Genomic DNA, 16,106 nt, shown 5'->3' with positions numbered 1-16,106 from the left:
CCCGGGGGCGCCGGGGCGAGGCGTTTTGGCGCGAAAGCGGATGGGCCCGCCGAGTCAGCGACACGCCGCTTTGTCACCCTCATCACTTCGGTTCCCGCGGGAACCAATGCGAAGGCTGCCGCGCTGCTGCGCCGGTCAGCCTTCATTGATGCCTCACGGGCGGCGCAGTGAATGCGCCGCGACGCGCGTCCAGCCACGCGTCGCCCGTCACCGCCCAGCCACGGCTATAAAAGGGCGACCTCCCCGCCGGTGGACGCCGCAGCTTTTATTTCCGTCCTCCCCGTCGTAGAAAGCAGCTCTCTCCCCCCTTCCCGCCGACGAGAAAGATGGCCGAGAGGTACCCAGGCGACGGCGCGGCGGCGAACGGCTTCGGCCGCCGCCACCTTCAAGAGGCGGAGGCGCGGCTGCTGTACGAGGCGGAGTACCCGGCGCCCCTGGACATGCGGGTGCCGGGGACGTGGAGGCTGAGCGCCGGCGGCGTCCCGGTGCCACCGGTGCCCGAAGGGGCGGCGCGGCGGGCCGAGATCGCCCGCATCCGCTCGTCCCTGACGGAGGAGCAGCGGAACGAGCCGCGCTACGCCGCCGACAGCCACACCCTCTGGACCATGTACTTCCAGCGCCGCCGCGAGGAGCAGATCGCCTCCACCAACGACGTCATCCCGCGGGGCCGCCTCAACGTCGACGGGCGGCGCGAGTGGTGGGGCGTCCCAGGCCGCACCCTCGAGGCCGTCCTCGACCACATCGAGTGCGGCAACGTGCCGCGCCTCGGGTACCCGCCGCGGCCGTTTTCTCGCCGCCGTGGCAGCTCCTGGACGCCGCGGCGGATGGAGCCGGGATCGTCCTCGTCATCGGGCTCCGGCTCGCCCGCCGCGCTCCGCCCCGTCAAACCCGAGCCGGAGGAGACGCCGCTCGGGCGCCACACCCACAGTGGCGCCCTCGTCATCAACGAGGGTGCCCGGCCCTCCCCGCCTGCTCCGGCTGCAGGAAGGCGCTCTCTCCGCCTAGTCCGGCTGAAGCCGGGGCTGCTCCTGGTGAAGCCGGAGCACGTCGAGATGGCAGCCCCCGACGACGAGTCCGCCCTCAAGTGGGCGAAGGAGGACTACGTCCAGGAGCAGGTGCGTCGGCAGCACCGGGCGTACGCGGAGCTCAAGGCCAGGCGCCGCGGTCGCGAGGAGGGCGGCGTCATCGTCCTCGACAGTGACGAGGAGGACGAGGCCGGGCCGTCCAGCACGCCACCGCGCCTCGGCGACCCGGGCCAGGGCTGCAGCAGGGATGGTGCCGGCCCAAGGCAGCCGCGCGACGACGACGACGACGATGATGGCGACGGCGGCGACTACACCCGCTTCTACAGGCTTCTCGGTATGTAGACGACGGCGACGGGGACAGCGGTGGGGCTAGGCGTAGTTTGGTGTAGTTTAGGCGTAGATCAGGCGTAGTTTGCATGTGTTCGTGTTTTTGTACAAATTTCAATGAAGTTTTTCCGAGTTTGTGTAAAAATCGCCGAGTTTGCATACATTTTGTACGGAAAATCGCCGAACCCGGGACGACCTGTGGGCCGACGACTAGGATGGTCGCTCCCAAAGGACAAACTAGCGCCGGTTCGTCCCGAGACCGCTCTTTTTCGACGCCGGGACCGAACGACGGCAGATGCTCTAACCCCTGACCACACACCACTCATCTTTCGCCGATAAGCTGCCCTAGAAAAGACAAGCATTGTTCTGGCGCACATGACAAAATGACAGAGAAGAGAGGAGAGGGAAGAAGAACGAGGCGGGCAATAAATGGGGGCAACGTAATTATAATATAGGTTGCGGTCTTCAAAACACACAGGGCGTTTGGTGTGACCCCATCGTCGATACCTCCTCTCCTCAGTCCTCACCCTTCCCTTGTGTTCTTCAATTCAATTCTGGCCAGAAGCTGCCCCCCTTCTCCTCCTCCCTTCTCCCTTCTATCCCACACCCCTCCTGGTGCGCAAAGATCTTGAAGCGCTTCAAGATTCAGCAGGCTGGTAGGTACGCCGCAGCATCCCTTTTATCTCGTTGCTTTCTGTGGTATCTCCAACGGCTGTGCTCTGGGGGATGAAAGAAAGATTTTACGCGAAATTGTTGGTGGGAGCTCCTTTGGGGATCCAATCCAGAGGCCCATGCCCCTGCTATTTCCCCTCTCGCCATTTCTTCCTGCGATGGTTTGGAGAAAAGGCAGAAGGAGGAATGCAATGGTCTGGCTTGGTGCCATTTCTCTCGAATCTGTCCCCGATTGCTAATTGTCTGTGGTTCCAAATGTTTTTTCTTCTCCCAAATTGTCACTTGTGTGTAGACTAGTCCATTATATCTTCATTTTCTCCTTAACTAGCAAGATTGTGTTATGGAGAGCTCTTGACCAGAGCCGCTCGTCCGGTGCTTCTTCTCAACGAAATCTTCTGTTCCAGTTCCTGTGTTCGTCCGTTTCAGTGTTCCTTAGATTAATGAGTTTGGCCGGCGCTGCCACATGATTTGGCGCCGCATTAGATTATTAATCAATCACTAGACCAGTAGCCCAAGGTATCCAAGAATAGATATGCAGAAAAAGAATGCGGCAGGAGGAAGGAAGTAGTAGGTTCTTTGCTTTGACCCAGTTGGCATCCCATCAAGTGATGCTTGATGCCATTTGTTTCTTGTTGCTGCTGTTGGTGCCAAAAATCATTATACTTATTAGTAGTAGTGCTACTTCTCTGAAAGGGGATAACATACCAATGTGGCCTACTTATTACTCCCTCCGTCCCATAACATAAGAACATAAGAACGTGTAGTGTCAAAAACGTCCTTATATTTTAGGACAGAGGGAGTAGTTTTTTGTAAGCTAAAACGTTTTTGTCTGAGAAGTAGGCCTACATGATATACAGTATGGTCTAAAGGTAGGCATCAGTAGATGCACCGAGGAAATTAAGGCAGAAAAGAAGGAGCAGAAAGCATTTGAGAAAAGGGGATAAAAATGTTTGTGTGTCTAGTGCATCTTTACACCTCAGATGCTGGTCAAATTGTCCTGAAAAGGCCCTCAATCAGAGGCTTAGATAACATGAACAAAACTTTTGAAAGCACGCTGAGATTTTTTTTAATCTTTGTAATTGTTTGTCAACACTGCATTGGTTGTAGCAACAGGTTGGCTGTCCATTTGCTTCCTCCTTCTGGTACTAGTGGAATGTACTGTATTATACTCCTACTACTAGTTTCAGACTGTCGGTGCTCGGTCGCATCAAGTAATTCAACTCAACGTTGTGAACAAAAAGTATATCAGTTTTTCTGGGGAAAGTGGTGTCGTTCTTAAGCATATCTACAGTGTTTTTATTGCGAAAATCGTATTGGTACATGATGTGACTGCCCATCAGATTCTATCGGAACAAAGGTGTCATTTCTGCAATGACTCGGTTAAATTTGTCGTAACTCTTGCATTAGGAGAATGAATTGAATTGGGAAAACAAACTAGGCCGATTTGTTGTGTGGATACCACTAGTCCTCATCTCGGAACAGAAAGGGGTTGACTGCCATGCCATGCCATGCATGTTACTCCGCTAGTGGTATAATCATGACAGCCCTATCATTCTCCATGTTTTCTCAAGTGACAATCATGGAGGCAAGTGTCTGCTATTATACACCTCTTATCTTGCATGGAGGAAACACCATGATTTTCATCCTAGTTGTCATGCAACTTTCTCCCTGGTTTTTCACCTTTGCCCCTGTCTCCTCTCTTGTCAATAAATCTTGCTTCACCACCTTCCTCATTTGTGACAAAACCTAACAAGTTACCAGTCTCTTCTCATAAACAGATCATGCCGTGCGCCGCCGAGCTTGTCAACGGTGAGGGGGGCGCTATCAAGGTGGGCACAACCGGCACCATCGGCTCGCTCATGACGAGAGAACTGGAGGCCATCAAAGTCGCGCCGCAAGGAGCTGCCACCCCGCGCCTGAGACGCCAAAGCAGTCCGGTTTCGGTGCCCTGCGGCGCTAGCCCCCGGAAGATCATCCCAAGGAAGAGCTCGTCCAGTGTCTCCAGCAGCAGCAATGGCAGAGCTGACCGTGTGAGCGCTGAAGAAGCCTGCAAGACGAGGAGGAGCTCTCAGCGGAACAAGTCGAGCTCCCCAATGCTGCACTCGGATGGCGCGCTGGTTGACAGGAGCCCCAACTTCGAGAAGGCCAAGAAGAAAGGAAATGTGCATGGCGTCGAGGTGGTGGATGTCAGGTGCGGTAATCCGATGAGCAGCCGCCTCAGGAAGCTGGGTTTCTCCAAGCTGTCGGAGACCTTTGCCTAGCCCTAACGGAAGATGACTGAAATCAAAGCTGCTGCTGCTGCCCTTTCCTGGAAGGCATCTTGGGTTTCTTTGTGCAAGCCTTTGGAGGGCAGTACGATGCCATCTTTGGTGAGACAATCATTCCATCCACCTGACCGCATTCCTGTGTGTCGCGATCCGGTTTAGGTCAGCTTTCCTGCTCATGTGATGATGCGTGGAAAGGTAGTCTATGAAAAGCATTTCCCATCAGAAGCTAGATGTCAAATTGTCAATGGATGATATAATGTAGTTCTCGGAAAACCTCGCCTTCTGGAGTAGCAGATAAGATTCATACTCTTGAATTGAGTTGATGCTCTTAGGCCAACTTCAACGCACCATCTCAAAAGGCCGCCCGTTTTGTTTGGATTTCGTCCGTTTGACAGTGGCAATGGGACCGTGTCTGGGTTTGTGTTTGTGCCGGCGGGGCGTCGAACGCGTGGCCGCATCTTCTGCCCTATCTCGTCCGTCGAAGGCCAAGTACAATAAAATCAAGCATAACAAAAATAGTTTAAATCAAACATAACAACATGTTCAAAATAATCTTTTATTACAATCCAATTAAAATTTTAAAAATATTAAATAGTCTTAAAAAACCACTTAAAGTTTGTGCACACGAAAAAGAGATTAAATCGATAGATCTACTGATTGTCAATGTGATCCCACATGTGCTCAACCAAGTCATCTTGCAGCTGCTGTATTCCGATCACATATCTCAAGATGAAATTGGACAAACTGTTCAAAGGTTGCAGGAGGTGGGTGCTCAGGCTAAACATTCTCACCCTAGAAATCAAACCCTTGGTCGTAGATGCTGCCATCATGCTCATCCTCAACGATCATGTTGTGCATGATCACACAAGCAGTCATCACCTCCTAAAGCTTCTGAGTGCTCCATGTCAATGCAGGGTTTCGAACAATACCCCATCGAGACTGAAGCACACCTAATGCACGCTCCACATCTTTCCTAGCACTCTCCTGCATTTGGGCAAACCTCTGTCTCTTCTCTCCTTGCGAATTGGGTATGGTATTCACAAGAGTGGACCACTGGGGATAGATACCATCAGGTAGGTAATATCCCTTGTTGTAGTCGTGGCCATTGATCTCAAAGTTGACCTCCGGGCAGTGGCCTTCTGCAAGCCTTGCAAACACTGGAGAATGCTGAAGAAAGCTAATATCATCGTGAGAACCAGCCATGCCAAAGAAAGAATGCCATATCCACAGGTCTCTGTATCAACGACATTTGGTTCTCTCGCGTATTCAGGACTGAACACTGCCACCACGGCCTTGTAGAAACTATACATTGAGAGGAGGCATGTGGACTCACTCATACGCACATACTCATCCACAAGATCACCGGGAATTCCATAGACAAGCATGCGAATAGCCACGGTGATTTTTGGTAAGAAGAGAAGCCAAGCTTGCCAAGGGCATCCTTTTTGCATTCAAAGTACGGGTCATCTGGAAGCACTCCTTCCTGAATACGATTGAACACATGCCTCCTCATTTGGAAGCGGCGACGAAATTGATGCGGTTTGTAGAGTGCGGTTCTCTCAAAGTAATCGAAATTGAGGAGGTCGTGCCCTTTCTCCCTATTGCGGCTCAAGGCCGGAGCATGGCCGGGGATTGATCCCCTAAACCGAGGCCGCATCCTACTGATGTAGTCATGGACGACCAATGCTGCCACCACTATGTCCTCATCGTCCGAGGACGAATCATGCGATGAACAAATGAAATTGTGAAAGAAGTACTCATCTCTGCTATCCATGGTACCTTGCGAGCAAAGCGTCGAACACCTTGCGGTCGTGGTGGAGACGCGGCTGGAAAGGGCATGTCGAACCCATTGGTAGGCAGCAAGGTGGACGACCACGGACGGAGGGCGGAGCGACGACAGGGGAGGAAGAAAAGGGGTTGTTCCATCTACTGGCAAAGCAAGGTGAACGACGGGCGTGGCGGCAGCGATGGCGAGGGGCCGAGGGCGGAGCGAGGAAAGGGGAGAAAAAAATGGGTTGTGTCACCGACGGGCGGGCCAGGGGCGGACAAGGGCACGCGTCGCGCGTGTCCGTTCGACCGCAAACGCGGCCCAAACATGGGCCGGGAGTGGGTCAAAAGCAGACAAAAACAGAGATTTGTTCGCTTGCTCCCACGCGTTGGGCTGCGGTTTGTGTCTGTTTAACTTCAAACGGACGCGGGCGGACGATTCGGGGTCGTGTATTGGAGTTGGCCTTAAGTGAACAATGCAGTTTCTGTCACCGTTAGATTCCATGTGATGGAGACTAGAACGAATATACCCTTTACTGCTGCAACTCGCAGTGGAAGAACTTGCAAGTACTCTGCCTAAATAGCAGCTCTACTTTAGGACGTATTTGGTTGCCTGCATACACCTCGACCAGGCCCGCGCGGGAACGATTCAGCCTGTTGAGTAGCCCGCATATATTGTTGGGCCTGCATAGCATGAAACTTAAAGCATCTCTGGGCCTGGCTTGCTGAAAACGCTCAGATCGGCAGTTTCTTGCGAGCCAGGCCGAGGCGAGCGCAAGCGAGCGGGCCCTTGCACTAGTGGAGATGGGAGGGATGCGAGGTGTTTACATGATGTCTTCAACCTCCACTAAGCTCCTCTCTAATCTCCTCTCTTCCATATCCTTCTAATCTACACAACGGTGCTTTGATTCGAGATAAGCTCTACACGAAAAAGATGCACATCGATGCTACGGTTCCATTCAGGCGATCGGTTTGTAGTTTCGTCGACCGTACATGCTCAATTTCTTATTCCCGTTCGGAGCTGTTTTGGACGAATTTTGTCAGATTCGTCGCGCACAATCGATTGTTTGAAATTTCCTTTGATCAACAGCCTAATCTCGCAGTTCTGCACAACATTCGTGTTGCAAGTTTCCTGTTTTGACGATCGTAGACGAGAAGATCTATATATTTCTCATGGTTGTACATATGGATATGTGTGTTGTGATTTAAGACACTGCTTAATTATTCCTCTGGCCGGCGGGGTTTCTCTCGATCTCCTCTCTCGCGTCTTGCTGTGATAGCATCATCGTCGTCGTCGTTCATCTCGGCCTTCTCTCCATGATCCTACTATAGTTAAGCCGCCATGGCGCGCAGACTCACGGGGTTCTTCTCCTCTGTTCTCTGCCACCGATGGGGTCGATCATCTTGGCCTCCTCCCGGCCTCCTCTTTCTCGTCCTACTACACTAGAGTCATTTTCGGCGTCAATCATCTCAGCTCCTCTCTCTCGTCCTACTACACTGACAGATGCCATGGCGTGAGCACTGCATTTCTCCTCCTCTGTCCACTATCTTTGCGCGAGCACTCCATCTAGTTCGCCAACGGGGTCGCTCGCCCATGACTTCGTGCCCGTCATGTCGGACACGGCGCCACGGTCACTGTCCACCGCAGTCGCCATTGTCCGGCGCACACTGCATTTCTTCTCCCCCTTCCTTTGCTAGCTCTTAACCCTGTGTGCTAAGTGCAAGTGCTAGCTCTTAATCATACCCCATGCGGGCAACCAAATAGCGTCTAGTTGTATGCGCCGAGACAATGCAGGCAATCAAACAATGTGCCAAAGTTGATCCCCTAATGCAGGAAGTACATATGCAGGCAACCAAACAACTTGCAGATATCGCATATGAGACTGTTTTTTCAGAGCCAGGCTGGGTTAAAATGTGTATACAATGTAGCTACCGTTCACTACTGCAACCAAACACGCCCTTACTGAACAAGCATGATTGGTGGTCAGTGTCGTGTTTTGTGCGCCAGCGGAGAGGTGAGTCCCACGGAGGAGAGAGAGACCCGATGGAATTTGATTAACAGTTATATAGCCGTGCAGGTCACGAACATGGACATACAAGAACTTCAAAAATGTTGTGCTAAGGTCTCAAACTTGGACATACGAAAAGGCCACGTCGCTTGCGCTCTCATCAACCCGTCTACCAAAATGAACTCGCGCTACTTAGCCCCCCTCGTTTTCATTTTGCGATCTTGTCCTCTTACTCGTCGCTCCCTATCTGTTTAGGACCTTGTGCAAGCGGGAACACAATGCGCACACATTTTTTTCTCGTCACTTCCCGAAATCTCCAAATCCCCCTCGTCATCCCGTGTCGTGTATGCTGGCCTTTGCTTCTGTCATCTCCTCTCGCCATGTCTGCTACCAGCTCTTCTTTGTGCGTTCCCCAAATCGCTTCCCCTCGTGCCTTGCCCCGACTGTCGCCATGAGGTACTTTTTTTCTAGAATATGCATGAGTGTGCATCTCATATATTATGAAAAAAAGGGGGGAAAGACCCTCCATAAGGTTTACAATAGATTTATAAGGTTGTAACCTTCACAAGCATGTTTTTTTGTTACAAAAGTATTTTGCTACAAACTAGACAAGGCGAGAAGTAAAATAGTCCCGCCACAGGCCGGTGTGAACTTTGTCCTCCACCTTCTTAAGGCGATGAGACCACAATGTGAGATCCGCAATAATACCCCTGGTGACATCATGGGGTGAGACATCTAAATCCCTAAAGGTTTTAGCATTACGAGTGTCCAAATTTTCCAAATGATAAGAAGAAGAATGAAAGGCCACACTGACTCAGGGAGACCTGGGTGCCCATGGGAGACCCAAAGATCTGCAAAGGGGGCCGAGCAAGGGTGTAGATCAATGGCATCCCAAATGGCACGAGCTGTCGAACAGTGGAAGAAAAGGTGTGCCCGGTCTTCGGACGTGGCCACGCATCAAGGGCAGGCGGCAGAGTCGATGATGGACTTGCGGTGCAGGTTTGCCCGGGTGTTGAGCCGGTCAAGGTAGAAGAGCCAGCCGAACACCCTCACCCGGCTAGGGACACACGAGTCCCATATATGAGCAAGAGTAGGGTCGGCCAGCTGAGAAGCCATCGCGTCATAGGCACTCTTGGTGGTGAAGGTGACGCTATTAAGTAGGGACCTGACATCGGGGGCACCCGACAGACTAACATCCTGCAATAGTAATCTCAAGGAAGCAAGTTCATTGGAAGCAGTTAAGGTTAGCCGGCTACGCAAGCCTAGATCAATCCCATCCATCATTATAGTGGCTACAAATGCATTAGGCTTTGTATGGTGTGTAAACAGTGATGGGAAAGCAATGCACAGGGGTTCAGGGAGAACCCAACGATATAACCAGAAGAAGGTGGATAAGCCGGCCCCAATGGTCACACATGATATCTCACGAAGAGAATTAAGGTGTCTGAAAATAGCACAGCCAAGGAAGGAGACATTTTTGCCTAGCCCTATATGCATCGGAGAATGGTTGAGGAGCCAATCCTTCCAAGGAAAAAGAGGGGAATGCAAGAATTTGAATGCAAATTTCAACATAAGGCAAAAGTTTTGTGCTCGCAAGTTTTTGATCCCAAGACCACCAGCAAGTTTGGGCATACAGACTCGGTTCCACACGGCCAGACACTTAGCCCCAGAGAAGGAGTCATCGTTAGGCCAGAAAAAAATCCTCCTACGCTTGTCTATCTCCTTGAGGACACACATGGGCAGGGAGAAACACATCATAAAGAATTGACAAGCATCATCCCGTCGAACAAATTCTCGACGACATCAACTCCGGGAGAATTACTCGCTCTAAATCTCGTTTGGCTAACTTTTGTGAACATTACCCATTCTCTCTAGTATTGAGTCTATGAAGGTTGATGAAGCCCTCGAAGACCCCGATTGGGTGAATGCTATGCACGAAGAACTACATTACTTTGAGAGGAATCAAGTGTGGACATTGGTTGAAAAGCCCAAGGATGAACAAAATGTCATCGGAACCAAATGGGTGTTCTGAAACAAGCAAAATGAGGATGGACAAGTCATACACAACAAGGCTTGTCTCATTTCCCAAGCTACACTCAAGTCGAAGTTATGGACTATGGTGAGACCTATGCCCCTGTTTCTAGACTTGAGTCCATTCACATTTTACTTACTTATGCAAGTCACCATGATATAACTCTATATCAAATGGATATTAAAACAACTTTTTTAAATGGTGAAAGAGGAAGAAGTTTATGTAAAACAACCTCCTGGTTTTGTTAATCAAAAGAAACCAAACCATGTTTACAAACTTCACAAAGCTCTCTATGGTCTTAAACAAGCCCCAAGAGCTTGGTACAAATGCTTGACAAAATTTCTTATAGAAACATACTTTGAAATTGGTAAAATTGATTCAACTTTGTTTACTAAGAGAGTGAATGATGAATTATTTGTGTGCCAAATATATGTTGATGATATTATCTTCCGCTCCTACTAACCCTCTCTTCGGTGAAAAGTTTGGAAGGTTGATGTCGGAAAAGTACGAGATGTCTATGATGTGTGAACTAAAATTCTTCCTTGGTCTACAAATCAAGCAAACTCGGGATGGTACCTTTGTCTCTCAAAAAAAGTATACCAATGATCTATTCAAAAAGTTCAACATGCAAGAAAGCAAAGGTATGAAAACACCCATGCCTACCACCAGACATATTGACTTGAAAAAGGATGGTGAACCAGTTGATCAAAAGGTTTATCGATCCGTGATTGGTTCATTGCTATATCTATGTCCCGTCCTGACATTATGCTAAGTGTGTGCATGTGTGCATGCTATCAAGCGGCACCCAAAGAGTGTCATCTTAAGGCCGTGAAGAGGATTGCGAGATACCTTATACATACACCAAACTTTGGCATTTGGTATTCCTTTCAAACTTGTTGGCTATTCCGATTTGGATTATGCCGGAGACAAGGTTGACAGAAAATCTACTTCGGATACATGTCAATTCCTTGGTAGATCTCTCGTGTCTTGGTCTTCCAAGAAATAAAATTCGGTATCTCGATCCACCGCCAAAGTGGAATACATTGCCGCAGGATCATGTTGTGCTCAATTACTATGGATGACACAAACTCTCAAAGATTATGGGATACATGTGAAACATGTGACATTACTATGTGACAATGAGAGTGCTGTTAAGATTGCACACAATCGTGCAACATTCTCGAACTAAGCATATTGAGGTTCATCACCATTTCATTCATGATCATGTTGCTAAAGGTGACATTGATATTAAGCATGTTCGTACCAACAAACAATTGGCGGATATCTTCACTAAGCCTCTTGATGAAAAAAATATTTTGTCACTTTAGAAGTGAGTTGAATATCATTGATGCTTCCAATGTGAACTAGACACTCACTTAGATGCATGCAAGGGCAAGAGCTATGATGACTAGTCCTTCATATCTCTCTTATGATGATCATTTCATATCTTGGACATTTTGCTCCCTTGTGTTGCATCTAACCCTTTTAGGTACTTGGATATGTACTAATTCATAAAGCTTGCTCTCAACATCCATAACTAGAGCAAAGGAGATTGAACCAAGTATCTATACCTTTGATGTGTTCAAGGAATGAGACAACTCAAATACATCATTCGACACCATATGACTCTATGTTTCACTCTTGTCAAAACGGATACATATGTTGTTCCTTGCAAAATTAACCCATGTAGGAAGATGAGCTACAAATGAGAGGATTGCTCCAACTTCCACTCTATGAGCATCCACCTCAAGTTCAACTACATGAAGTACATCCACATCAAACCCAATGTAAGTTCTCACATGTTAGAGAAGCTTTACTCAAAGACATGAGTCAAAGCCACTCAATAAGACGTGAATACATTAAAATGGTTAAATGAGAAATGGCAACCCCATTTTGAGATTAACGATGAGTATGACCTATGATCAAGTGAACTCACTTGACTCCTAATTCAATATACTTTAACATAGGTGACTTAGTCGCCAACCACCTCTAGATGAAGTTCTCCAGTGTTCTTGCACTTCTTTTGCCTTTCTTTCGCTAGAGTGTTTACTTCTTTAAAAAAAACTTCATCTAGATTTCTTTCTTTTCTGTGTTCTTTCTCCTTTCGTTAGTTTTTGATCAATTCATTGCAAATATTATTTGAATTCCTTGAAAATATTTGTGAGATCTCTATTGCAAGTGAGTTGAGTTGACAAAATTTTCTCTCTGTGTTGAAATCGTATCTCCAATCTGAAGCCCATAGGTCACACTAAGTGCAAATAAACCTTGCACATAGTTCATCGGTGCCACCGAAAAGGACTAATTCGGATCCCCCGGTGTGCTCTATCTGTGATTTCTCCATCCTGGAGTCACCAATTGAATCAATCGGAGTCACCGCTTCACTACTGAAAGAATGTCTTGCCAAACCTATTTATTCTTTCTTTCCAGCTCCACTCAATGATTCTTTCCCTCTATCTACACCACAAACTGCATATTGTCTAGTTGTGCTTCTCCAAGACCACACTCACTTGACTCATAACTTGAAGCCAGCCCTTCTTGAAAATTGATGTCAAAGGGGGGAGAGATGCACCATCAAAGCTTATCTTCAAGTCTCTTCCATATCAAAAGGCACCTCCTAAGGAAGACAGATGCATTTCTAACAGAGGAGAGATTCTACATGTTTCTAAGAGGGGAGAGACATGTTGTTATTTCAAGTTGAGTCTTTGCTTCTCAACTTGATGAGTAGTTTTTTCTCTAATTTTGTCTCACCCTACCTACTCCCATTACCCAATAATAGGTTCAGGGGAGAGGAAGTTTAAGTTTATCGGAGCAAAATCCTTGAAAGTATATTTCAAATCCTATTAAATCCATTGGGGACGTGTCTATATCTAAAGAAGTATTGACCCGGTGATACTCATCAAATACATGCCATCCCAGTCTTGGTACCCTTGTGGATATTGTGACTATTGTTTTTGGTTCAAAATTTCTTGTGTTATCTAACCTTGTTTTCTTAAGCTTATTTCTTCAAGAACTAGTTTAAGAACCTCAAGGTAAGTATATGAATCTAACTCATGTGCATGATGATCTCTTGCTTTTTGCACATATTGTTTGCAAGAAATAATCATGGAAATGAATGTTATTTCTCTCATCATGTGGCTTTGATGCATATAGCCAAGATACATGTAACTCATTACTCATTCCTTCCTGTTATGCATTCACATATCTTTAGCTTCCATCATAAGCATGATTGCACACTTGTAGGGGGGGCTTATGCATGTTACATGTTCTTTCAAAGCTTTAATGTACTACCTACTCTATTCTTATTTGAAACTTTGATGTATGTTGTCATCAATTACTACCTCCGTCTCGGTGTATAAGTCATTCACGTAGTTCTAGGTCGGCAATTTAACTATTTAAATATGTATTATATGTGACAAAAATATATATTTAGAAACTACATCTGTGTAGAAATCTAGTGATATACTTTTCATGACATATAACACATATTTAATTCCTCAAATCGATGGCCTAGAACTACGCGAATGACTTATACACCGGGACGGAGGGAGTACCAAAAATGGGGAGATTGAAAGCACATTTGCCCTTTGTGGTTTTGGTAATTAATGTCAACATACATATTGTTGGACTATTTTACTTAGAATATTTAAGACATGTTCAACAGCGTCATGGCAAGGACATGAGGATGTGGACCCCTTTAAAATGTCAAGGACAAGAATTGGCTACCCCAAGAGTACTCTAGTGGTTCACTGATCCAAGATCACACTGAGTTCCTTAGGAAACCCAATGTTATTAAAAGGGGATGAGGTAATGTTGATGAGGTTGTTGCTCAAGTGCTTAGTGGTATTGCTCCAAAAACCCTCAATCACTTTCTCTAACACATCTGTCAAAAACCCTAAAAACTTCATTTCGGTCCCACCAATATCACCTACTCCGGACCCACCAAGATGATCATTCCGTTGCCACAACCCAAACCCTAGCAATTTAGTCTGACCGAAATGGTTCTCGGTCCCACCAAGACGGCCTTGCCGACTTTCTGTAATGAAGTTGCTTCATTTCGGAATCACCGAGATGAACCAATCGGAATTACCAAAAAGAGTCTTGCCTAAGCCATTGCACTTCGGTCCCACCGAGTAGGTATAACCAGTCTCACCAAAAAGCCTAATGGTCAAGTATTTTGCACCAGTCGGTCTCATCGAGATTATATTACCATATCGGTGCCACCGAGTTGGGTCAAAAGCTTGTAATGGTTGGATTTTTGGTGCTGCCTATTTATACCCCTCCACCACCACTTACTCTCCAAGAGAGCCATCAGAACAAAATACAACTTCCATCATTCATTTTCTGAGAGCGAACCACCTAGTCATGTATTGAGATCAAGAGATTTCATTCCTACCATTTGAACCTTGATTTCTAGCCTCTTCAAGTTTCTTTCCACTCCAATCCTCCTCCTACCAAATCCATATCTTTGTGAGAGAGACTGAGTATTGAGGAGACTCATTTGAAGCACAAGAGCAAGGGGTTTATCACCAACACAACATCTATTAGCTTTTGGAGAGTGGTGTCTTGTAGATTGGTTAGGTGTCACTTGGGAGCCTCCAAGATCATGTGGAGTTGAACCAAGGAGTTTGTAAGGGTAAGGAGATCGCCTACTTCGTGAAGATCTACTCGAGTGCGGCTAGTCCTTCGTGGACGGAAGCCATGGTGGAATGGACAAGGTTGCTTCTTCGTGGAACTTTCATGGGTGGAGCCCTCCGTGGACTCGCGCAACTGTTACCCTCTATGGGTTGAAGTCTCCATCAAAGTGGACGTATGATAGAACCACCTATTGGAACCACGCCAAAAATCTCCATGTCTCCATTGTGTTTGCTCTTCCCAAACTCCATCCCGTTTACATTCTTGCACTTGCATGCTTTTGAAAGAAATATGCCCTAGAGACAATAATGAAGTTGTTACTTTATATTTCCTTATGTCATGATAAATGTTTATTATTCATGCTAGAATTTTATTAACCGGAAACTTGATACATGTGTGGATACATAGACAAAACACCGTGTCCCTAGTAAGCCTCTACTAGACTAGCTCGTTAATCAAAGATGGTTAAGTTTCCTAACCATAGACATGTGTTGTCATTTGATGAACAGGATCACATCATTAGGAGAATGATGTGATGGACAAGACCCAGCCGTTAGCTTAGCATATTGGTCGTTCAGTTTTATTGCTATTGCTTTCTTCATGTCATATACATATTCCTTTGACTATGAGATTATGCAACTCCCGGACACCGGAGGAATACCTTGTGTGCTATCAAACGTCACAACGTATTATCTCCGAAGGTGTTTGTTGGGTTGGCATAGATCGAGATTAGGATTTGTCACTCCGAGTATCGGAGAGGTATCTCTGGGCCCTCTTGGTAATGCACATCATAAGAAGCCTTGTAAGCAATGTGACTAATGAGTTAGTTGCAGGATGATGTATTACGGAACGAGTAAAGAGACTTGCCGTTAACGAGATTGAACTAGGTATGAAGATACCGACGATCTAATCTCGGGCAAGTAACATACCGACGACAAAGGGAATAACGTATGTTGTCATAACGGTTCGACCGATAAAGATCTTCGTAGAATATGTAGGAGCCAATACGAGCATCCAGGTTTCGTTATTGGTTATTGACCGGAGGGTCCGCACGCTTAACATTCGATGACGATTTTGTAGAATATGTAGGAGCCAATATGTCTACGTAGTTCTCAAACCCGTAGGGTCCGCACGCTTAACATTCGATGACGATTTTGTATTATATGAGTTATGTAATTTGGTGACTGAATGTTGTTCGGAGTCCTGGATAAGATTACGGACATGACGAGGATTCTCGAAATGGTCGAGAGGTAAAGATTGATATATAGGACGATAGTATTCGGACACCGGAAGTGTTCTGGAGAGTACCGAGTACATATCGGGTCACCGGAAGGGGTTCCGGGCTCACGCGGCAAATATATGGGCCTAATGGGCC

General features: G+C 47.2%; 2 protein-coding genes across 5 annotated transcripts; one reads left to right on the top strand and one right to left on the bottom strand.

Annotated features, from left to right (window-relative positions):
• Window positions 1–1,731: 1,731 nt before the first annotated feature.
• LOC109759961 (uncharacterized) lies at window positions 1,732–4,598 on the top strand. 4 transcript variants are annotated; one of them, XM_020318789.4, is made up of 2 exons: window positions 1,732–2,008; window positions 3,803–4,598. In XM_020318789.4, exon 2 carries the CDS (start codon window positions 3,806–3,808, stop codon window positions 4,283–4,285), a length of 480 nt encoding a protein of 159 aa, XP_020174378.1. In that variant the 5' UTR covers window positions 1,732–2,008; window positions 3,803–3,805; the 3' UTR covers window positions 4,286–4,598. The 4 variants fall into 4 exon arrangements, with proteins under 4 accessions (XP_020174378.1, XP_020174377.1, XP_020174380.1 ...); XM_020318788.4 differs by having other exon boundaries at window positions 1,761–2,012; XM_020318791.4 differs by having other exon boundaries at window positions 1,812–2,008; window positions 3,786–4,598.
• Window positions 4,599–5,173: 575 nt separating this feature from the next.
• On the bottom strand, window positions 5,174–5,494 carry LOC141040882 (uncharacterized). Its single transcript, XM_073506998.1, has one exon. It carries the CDS (start codon window positions 5,492–5,494, stop codon window positions 5,174–5,176), a length of 321 nt encoding a protein of 106 aa, XP_073363099.1.
• Window positions 5,495–16,106: the final 10,612 nt, after the last annotated feature.

The sequence above is a fragment of the Aegilops tauschii genome, chromosome 2 (genome assembly GCF_002575655.3).
Source record: "Aegilops tauschii subsp. strangulata cultivar AL8/78 chromosome 2, Aet v6.0, whole genome shotgun sequence".
NCBI classification, from domain to species: Eukaryota; Viridiplantae; Streptophyta; class Magnoliopsida; order Poales; family Poaceae; genus Aegilops; species Aegilops tauschii.
This window is presented reverse-complemented; position numbering and strand designations above follow the sequence as displayed.